At 35.2% G+C, this 10,000-nt stretch overlaps 1 protein-coding gene across 1 annotated transcript in view; it reads right to left on the minus strand.

Annotated features, from left to right (window-relative positions):
- Positions 1-10,000, minus strand: part of sws (patatin like phospholipase domain containing sws) — a gene marked incomplete at its 5' end in the record, with an annotated part of 33,570 nt that overhangs the window by 20,502 nt on the left and 3,068 nt on the right. The window contains 12 exon segments of the mRNA XM_027362053.2: positions 1-79; positions 668-787; positions 1,125-1,283; positions 1,586-1,768; positions 1,968-2,200; positions 2,566-2,727; positions 2,971-3,127; positions 3,316-3,439; positions 3,595-3,726; positions 3,877-4,409; positions 5,281-5,639; positions 5,768-5,862. The exon segment at positions 1-79 is cut by the window's left edge and continues 108 nt beyond it. Coding sequence (XP_027217854.2) covers positions 1-79; positions 668-787; positions 1,125-1,283; positions 1,586-1,768; positions 1,968-2,200; positions 2,566-2,727; positions 2,971-3,127; positions 3,316-3,439; positions 3,595-3,726; positions 3,877-4,409; positions 5,281-5,639; positions 5,768-5,862 — 2,336 coding nt within the window.

Consider the following 10,000-nt stretch of genomic DNA (forward strand, 5'->3'; position numbering starts at 1 on the left):
TGTTGAAGCCGGCACCGGAGAACATGGACACCTCTGGGTAGGTAAGGTCAAGGGCCATACGCCATATGCTCGTCATTTTCTGGAGATGCAAATTCCAAACTTGAATTACAATTGTGATGATACTGGATTCTGGTGTCTAAGGACTGACTTCTACTTTGAATATAAATGCTCTCAAACAGATGATATATACCACACATCATATGTTTAGAGAGTTTGTAAAACTCTTTAAACATATGACGTGATTCGGTAATTGGGTTAACAAGCCACCACCTATTCAGATTCACAAATTGCAAAAATCTACCAAAAAATAATACTTATAAATATATCTTCATCATACAAAATAAAAGAAGTGCCCTAAGAAGAAAATTATACAACACTTATTCTTGTGACTTCCTTTGTCAGACTAAAACCCTTGAAAGGATTCATAACAAGCACAAAGCACTGTAACAACTGTGAAATGTACACTGATTTTGGAGGGGTTAACAGAACCAGTAAAATAAGATGATACTGCAATATGATTCGTTTTCTCTATAAACTCTATATTTTTAGAATTTTGATTACTCACACAAGCAGTGAATTCCTACCTTACTACAATTAAACAAAATTAAAAACAATCATTAAGTTCTTAAGATAAAAAAAAAAAAAACACACAAACAGAAAAACATACCATGCTCCATTCTCTAGCTTTCTGCGTAACTCTGGTAATGTCTTTCTCTAAGCTGTAAAGAGCACCCACAAAAGCTCCAATGCTCACACCAGCCACCATGTCAATGGGAATACCAACTTCCTGTAATCCAGTGGAGATGTAATGGTAAATAACCTGATCCATAGCTTACAAAAATATCAAAAGTTCAATTACAGACATAAAATATATATATATATATATATATATATATATATATATATATATATATATATATATATATATATATATATATATATATATATATATATATATATATATATATATATATATATATATATATATATATATATATATATATATATGTCATTTCCTCAAAACATTTATTGGAATGCTGATATTTGTTAATTTACTAATTTCTTTAAATTATTAACATTATCATTATTATCAATATCATTTCTTACAGCAAAAACACACAAACCTTGATTGCTTTGATCATGCCAATATGTGCTGCACCTCTAGCTCCTCCTCCACCTAGCACGAGCCCAACACTTGTGCCAGTTAAAAGTCTTGCTAAGCGAGAGAAGTCGCTGTGTACATTTGGCTTGGTTCCAAACACCTTGTCAGTGTAGTATTCAATCTAAATAAAATTAACAATGATTCATCAAATCACAAAAGTAGAAGTAAAAAAGTAGGATGTAAGACTTCTGGTTCTCTAAATTCTTTTCAACACACAAAAAAGATCCTAACATACGTAGAAAGTGCAATACAAGGTATCAAAATAATATTTTCAGATTTCTATTCATAAAAGAGCTAGCAGAAGGGATATGTTGTGTAATAGAATCTAATATAATACCAAAGATACAAAATCATGGAATGAGATCAAATTTAATACACAAAATATATAGCCCCAGTTGTACAGAGCAAGACATTCATTCTTACAATTTTAGAAGGTGGTCTCTTGTGAAACATTCTCTTTGGTGCTCGAATGTGGTGATGTGACTGACACCAAGACCGCATATTGAGCCAGCGCACTGTGCCTGAGGGAGGGGGTCCTTCCTCACGGTGAAGGAGAATTAGCACCTTTTGAGTCCTCACTGCCATTTTCTCAACATGCTTCTCAATCTGTGGAAAAAATCAACTATATATATACATTTCCAAGTCTCAATAGTGTTCAGTGTTTCTTCAAGCAATCTGCAGCTTTCTCAAACAACAAACTAACCATATTCTTTGCAAATACACAAACGCCTCTCTAGAAATGGCACACATGCAGTGAAACCATCTCATGTTCTTACAACAACCATAATCACTCTTCTTTTCTTACCTTGCCCATTTGAGGCTCACTCTCCGCTAACCCTACTGTAAGTATCACATCTGCCTGACGAATACAACGCTGAGTCCAAACAGTCAGGGAAGAATCACACTGGTACAAAGTCACTCGATGTTGGTCCTCTATGTGCCCCAGCCATGATATGAGTTGATATTCATTTGCTGATTCCCATATACTTGTACCCATTGAACGCACCACATATTCAGAGGTCAGTCGGACTGCAGGACCTGTAGAATATTGTGGTAACATGCAGAGTAACTTAATGAGTAAAAAGGTTTAGGGAAAAAAAAGAAGAAAAAACAGCATCTACAGCCCATAATACTATGGTTATCATTCCTTATAATCAGGGAAATATTCTTAACCCATTCATCCCTCAAAAAAATGAATAAATATATATAAAAACATGTAAATAAATAAATAAATAAATAAATAAATATATATATAAATATATATATATATATATATATATATATATATATATATATATATATATATATATATATATATATATATATATATATATATATATATACACACACACACCATATATAACAAAAAAACATGCATACACATATAGATGCTGAAAGCTTACCAATGGAAAGGAGAGAATGATACAATTCCAGAGTGAACTGAGAAAGAGGTACATCTTCTGAAACAGGAACTATGGCCACAGTTGAATAATTGCTTTGAGAAGGTCGCTGTTCAATGTTGAGCCCAAGTGGTGCAGGGGAGGTAGACGTAGATTTCCACGAGCCTGAGGATAAGAGGTTGAATCTAGAAAGCTCGATATGAGAAAAAATTCCATGTTCATATGAAAGTTAAAGCAGATCTAAAATAAAACATAAATAAAATAACAACAAAAATCATAAATCTTAATTCAACTTTCCTTATGATGGATCAATCCCAATACCACTCATGCATATCACAAGAACATTTGTATCATCCAACAAAATACAATAACCAGTGGGAAAATATTACTCAATACCAAAGGACTTACCAAGAAGTCTTTGCCCTAACAGCTTTATCAACCTTGTCATCACAACAGGGTGCTTCAGCTTGATAATGTTAAAAAGACCTTCAGGCAGTTTTGCCAATTCTGAATCTCGCACAGCCATGACAGTAGTGCTACGGTCTGTCTGCGTTAACAGCTCCACCTGTTGGGAGATCATGAATATTGATTAATTACATACCAAACACATCTACTAGCAACAGAATATATTTGTTTCAAAATTTAATAACATTCTCAAAAAAGATCTCTAAATTTCAGATAAAATCATCATTTTAAAAATCTTATTTGGCACTAATATCCAAATCAAAACTAATATTGTTCTTTATTACTTACAATTCCAACAAGATCGCCCTTGCCATATTCAGCAACAACTTCCTTCCTGCCATCTTTCAAGGTGATAACAGATCGTAAACGACCACTTAAAACAATAAAGGTTGCATCTGTTTTCTGGCCTTGTCTGCAAAAATCAGAAGGTTCAGCAAATATTAATGCATCTATTTCACTTTATTTCTCGTTTCTTGAGGAATATATTTCTTTTCTAAATTTATCATTAATCCTTACTAAATCCTCCAGCTCTATAAATCTCTTCTATTAAGCTTCTGTTTGACTTACTTGTAGAGAGCTCGACCAGCCTCCAGATGTTCCCAGTCAAGGGCAAAATCAATCTGTCTCACGAAAGGTGACATACGACGAAGGACAGTGTTGGCAACATGCAATACAACCTCTGGTGTTTTCTTGATGATACTGTGGATTTCCAAGATTATGTCATTTTTCTTTTTTTCTCACATTACAACAATATTCAAGAACAATCTTTTTATTTATTCAAGTGTAAATACTGATTAAATTTCAGCCATGATCTCAGTGACAAAGACACTTCTACTCTATAAAACTCACGCATAAAATGTTTCTTTGCTGATAGATGCCACTCGAGCTGAATGTTTTGCCTTTACGGTGAAGAAAGATGGGTCACCTGAAAGCACAGCTAAGCCTCCCACAAGGTCCCCAGGATGTGCAGTGAACAGAAGAACATCATCGGGCGTGTCAGGAGCATGTTGGGACACTGTCAGCGTGCCCATGAGAATGTACACCAGAGCCGCTTCTTGCATTGAATCCTGCTTCATGAGGAAGGACCCAGCTGGCACATCCCTCACCTGCACAGCCCCCTGTAGGATCTCATCAGATTCTAGGTGTAGGAGTCCCTGGAATTTTTCCGTGGCCAGCTTCAAGGTATGAGCATCATCTTGCTCATCCTTTGGATCAACAAGGACAATTTTCCTCTGGCTGCCTTGCCTCACTGGTGTCTCTGGACCCTGGTGTTCTCCTTCGTCATCCCCATCACCATCAGGGGTTGATAAACTGTCCCGTTTCACTTTGTTGGGAGATGCTAAAGAAGGAACAATATTGCCTGTACTCCCTCTTCTAGGCACCTGTAAAAAACATAAACATATACAAAGTAATACATACATATGCTCTCCTTATTTTCCCTTATCAAGCTTTATATCAACAGCAATATTTTCAAGTCTTCCAAACTTATCTAATAAATTTGTTTATTGAACAGGCCCAATGACATTGTAGTTTATTCAGGTAAAAAATTACATATAAATTTAATCAAAAATATATATAAACTTTTCTACATTAATGCAGAAGAAATAATCTACACGCACTACACTGAAATAATCTGCTTCTTTTAAAAGCTGTCTCAGAAACACAATACAATGCAAACTGTAATGTGCAACTAACAAGGAAAAGAAGGAGATAAATAACAAGAGCAAAGATCCATCTGTTAATGAATAAGAGCAACAACACAAATTCAAAGATTTTTTAAAATCCCCTTTAGTGTCACTAGCAAAAGACATACTGATCATGCCATAGTATTATGCAAGTTAAAAAAAAATACATTGTGGGACACAAAAGAAAAAAGAAAAAAACTCTTTGGTACATACAAGCTGTGTTTCCATAGAAAGAAAAAGACAAAAGAGAAATCTTTTCAGCCGTAGTCAGTGTCTCCTAATAATTTCAAGTCTTCTCTTTGTTATGACTAATTCTAATATTTTCTTACAAAGTGTAATAATCATTAATATGTATTTTTAATCCATATACTTTTTTATGTTCTTTATTTCTTATTTTTGTTTATTTTCAAATTACAATATTATTCATTTACTTATGAAGTGAAATGACTGTCTGTACTTTTTAATTTGTACATGATAATTTGTTTTTGAAATTAAATGATTGTGTTTTTTATCACCTGTGTATAATGATTATGAAAAAGAAATCAATGTATTAGTCCCAAACACTTACCTTATTTATAAGCTCTGCTGAAAGCCCAAGGTACTGATGAAGTGCCGTAAATGTCACACGCATCAGCCTGACCATGATGATCTGAATAACACGTACAAACATGTCAGGGTGTTTGCGGAATGTCTCCTCAAAGACTTTTACAGGAAATTTCATAACAATGGAGTCTTCTTCTGCTTTGGCTTCGACAGTTTTGTACGGCTGTGGATGGCCAGTCAAGACATCACAGAAAGACAGCAGCGAGATGATAGACTCTCCAGGTAAGACCTCTTTTAGCGTAAAGGTGGTAGTGCCATCTGGCTCACACACGTACACACTCAAACGTCCAGTCTGTACTATATAAATATTTTCATCTGTCTGACCTGCAATTAGAAGGATATAAGTCAGATTCAGTTTATGTTTCAAGTGGAATACAGATATTATCATTTAGCATAAGGTAGATACTATGCAAAATAAGATACATATATAAGTATGTATTAGGTATACTTACCAACACTAAAGAGTGGCTGTCCTTTATACAAATGAATCGTCTGGACACTCTTGCATAACTCCAAAAATAAAGGCATGTCAAAGTGGCCAAAGACCCTGAAAGAGAAATATTTAACAAGGGATTAGCCTTCTTTTAAAAAATAACAAAAAATAGTCATATTCATAATTTTTCTAGCTGCATACTTAATTATTTATGTCCATTTCCTGAGAGCACACACAAGTCTTGCGAAGATCTGAACTAATGCTGACTTCTGGATTACTCAGCTCCAAACCAAAGCTAGGCAAATCTATAAGCAACTTAAATCCTCTCACATACTGCAAATTTTCACCCAACAGACCTCAGGAAAAAATTTATGAATGAGAATGCATATCTTCACAGTGCAAAAGATGTATCTGACTGGTTTCAATGTATTTCTGATGAAGTTAAAATCAAAACCTGCCAAATATACCTCTTGCACTGCAAATATATTCATTCTCATATATACCTTTTCTATATTTGCCTCAATGAACACTGTTCAGACCTCAGGATCCAACTCTATAGCCTGGCTAATGAGAATATTACTAATTGATGTAAGTCTCTCACATCCTAGACACTGCTGATCAGCCTTTTATCTTCAGAGTAAAAATATGTAGTGGTTTGAATGACCTGCCCCCCTCCCCTAGCACCACAAATGGCTAGATCTATGACTACCAAATCACACTAAGCAAACCTCATGTTGTGGGGATTACATCATATCTATTAACACCAGCTGATGTATGGCAACACAGCATAGGGAGAGCATGTAATATTTCAATATCAAAATGGCAGCCCTCTGACTGAGGCTTTAAAAAATAAACAAGATTTGTATTTTTTAATTTCAACTTTAGTTTTATTTTTTCAGTGTAATATCTAGGGTTGGAAGGCAGGGTTTAGAGTGAGGTGGTGTCCAGAAACTGGTTCATTACATCACTAAAAAATAAACAAATAAATATATAAATAAATAAATACTAACCCACCTCCAGAGAGAGTCTGTTACCTGAACCAAAGATTTTTTGGGGGGGACATCATGACAACCGTGTCTCTCTAAGATCCTAACTAAACAATGCAGAGGGTTAACATCTACCCTAAATCTGCTGACCTAAACAAGTGTGTAATCAAGTGATACCAAGACTAGCAGCCAAGCACTGTAAGGGTGAGAGGAGCTTAGAGTGAATGTTTGTTTCTGAACAAGAATGAAAAGAAAATAACTTTGTAAGAAGTTAGAAAAAAGATATATAAATTGTATTTTCTTGCACCCTAAGATCTTGTGTGCATGTAATAAGTATTAGCAATAAGTTATCATAGCCTATTCAGAAATATTACCCAAGCTAATCACACATCCTAGAGTCAAGGAAACGCAGAATGAAAGAGAGATATTCTCTTCTCATTTTTAACCCAATGCCGCCGGGAACATGTAATGTAAATTGAAGTTGTTTCAAGAAATGTCTTTACACATAGATGGCTCCACAAGTGCTTACATAATTTCCCTTTCCCTTAAGTATTGTTTTTTATGCTATGAATATTAATGCTGTTATCATTCTTATCAACTTTATAATCATTATAACATTTTTCAACAATACTAATAGCAATATAAGATACAAAAGAATATTTTAAAAAATCAAGGAAAAGGATAAACATATGAGATGGGTGGGAATAGTAATTGACTCCATGGTGACTAAAAACTTCTGGAGCTATTTATGTGTAAGGTCAATTAACCCCTACAATCCGGATAACATCAAATGACATTATGAAAAAATGTGGTTTGCAGGGTGGGTGACATGAACATGCCATCATGGGAAAATTTGGGTGTGAGCTGTTGTGTGCAGTTGGGAAAGACACAAGTGCACAAAGCTCTTGGAGAGTGATTAGACTGATTTAGCATTTAGGAAGGTCTTTCCGCATTATTTCTATTGATAAACAAGTGTGGAATGTAGAGTCTATGAGCCATGTCTGGAAGATCGCCAGTTCCAGGGTAGACACTATTTCCATGCTTTGGATTGTATTCCTGACATATATATTACATAAAAATTATCCCATTGGATCCGATTGCCAAGAATACAGTTAGTGGGTTATGCAAGTAGCCAATATCCCAGGCATGTAGGGCGTAGGTTGGGCGTGCACGAACACTATAACTCCCCTTTGCAAAGATATTTAGCGTAAGCTTTTCTGACATTTTCCAATGTCCACATAATCTATGTAGTATATAACTCTGTGAAAGACAGACAGACAGAAAGAAAGAAAGAAAAGAAGAAAGAAAGAAAAGAAAGGAAGAAAGAAAGAAAGGAACATTTGGTCCTTTGTGTCATATCTTTCGTTTATGTGCCATATCTCTTATTTTTTTGTAATTTTCAATATTCTGTAATATAACCTGAGTCACTAATCACAGCAGTCAGGAATATGATGTGCAGCATGAAAATGGCATCCTCCCTGGAGCCAGCACTCTTCCAGCCATGGCTTACGCAAGTTACCTTCCGCATACATTAATCAATGGGAATAATGCTAAAGCCCCTCTTCTAAGTGCCAAATGAGTCTAATCACTCTCCAAGAGATTAGAGCACCCATGGCGAGTCTTTTCCATCACTCTGGCCTTCGCTCATGATGGCAAGTTCATGTCACTCAGCCTGCAGCCATTTTGTCCAATGACAACAGGTTCATGTCAAACCACTCTTGACTCAGATTTTTCTAAGATGGGATCATAATGTCATCTGGATCTTAGGGGTTAATATTAAAAGCTTAATAACAAAAAAAAATAGTTATAAATAAATAAAAAAACAAATTAAATACCCAATTAAGAAATTGGTACTTATATGTTATTATTCTTGCACTTATGGACTACTTAGAGAGATGATATGAAATATGTACAAGGAAAAAAGTCTATTATCATCTGGATAAAGCAAATCAAATGACAAATATAGACATTGGAAAATGGCATAAAAGCAAAAAACGTGTTTACAGAAAAGGACAAAATCACCATTGCAAAGGGGAGGCATGGAATCATTGCGCATGGTCTACAAGCTGCAAACCCGGCAGATTGTCCACTCAAGTAAGCCTGATGCCTGTATTCTGGGCCACATGATGGTAATGGAGATACAATGGGTTAATAAACTAAACTCAGAGGCAGTCAGTTAAAATAAAGTGAGCTTTTTGTCATTCTTTTAACTTTCTTTTATAGTACACTCTCTATCCCCTTTATATTTTTCCTCTTCTCAGCTGTCTCTTTACTTCCCTTATTGTATGGAGGGATAAGGGGGCCCATTAATTTTAGATTTCATGTCCAACTTGTGTGTTTTATGGTTGAGATGTATCTCTTTGTGTTTCCCCTGTAGCGCCTAAACCTGTGCAAGGTGTCAGTCATGTAATCATTCTCACCATTTGTCATATGGTATTCCTGAAGAGCATGTGCTCACAAATGTCTATACACCCTTGGTTTCACAGTAGAAGGAAGAACTCTACTGTTCTGCTTCCTACCTTTCAGCCTTAGCCTTCAACCAAGGGGGTTAATCATAATGATACAAGTCACTGCAGATGGAAGTACAGACTATGAAAGTTTACAAGTTCTTGGGCCCATTTCTAACCTTTTAAATTCCAAGCTCATGCTCTCATCAACACTTCAATCTATGCTAGTATAAGTGAGAGGGATTATCTCCCTAACACTAATCAACAGATAAAAGTGCCAGCTAAAGTTTTTTGGAGGCTCTGATATTACACAGCCTGTCCTGGTATCAATGAAAAAGTCACTGAACCACAGGTTACACCTTTTAAGAGAATTCATCTTTGGCACCTTAATGTCATGTAGTCCAGAGGAATTTTCTGGATCATGCATGCCTGTGACCTTTAGATATCTGCCTCTCTCCACTGGGAAGGGTGTCTCATTCTCTCACTCTCTTGATTAGGCTATCATCTATGATCCACAGAACTTTTGGACTAGACCTATCTGACAGATGAAAGGCATTTAGTGTCTTGAAATCTTTGATTACACACATACATAAAGAAACAGACATTCACTATCAGACAAACTGATCTTAATTCCTATAACAATGACTAATGCAACTAGCACAAAAAAATATGAAATTTACACTTCTCAAATCATTGCTAGTGCACGAAAAGAAAGAATAAAAGAAGAAAAAAATCTAAAAAAGTGCAGCTATATCTAGCACATTCTATTATCAAAACACAACTTTCTGACTTTTTATCCAACAATATCTATATTTAACA

This window comes from Penaeus vannamei, chromosome 4 (assembly GCF_042767895.1).
Source record: "Penaeus vannamei isolate JL-2024 chromosome 4, ASM4276789v1, whole genome shotgun sequence".
NCBI classification, from domain to species: Eukaryota; Metazoa; Arthropoda; class Malacostraca; order Decapoda; family Penaeidae; genus Penaeus; species Penaeus vannamei.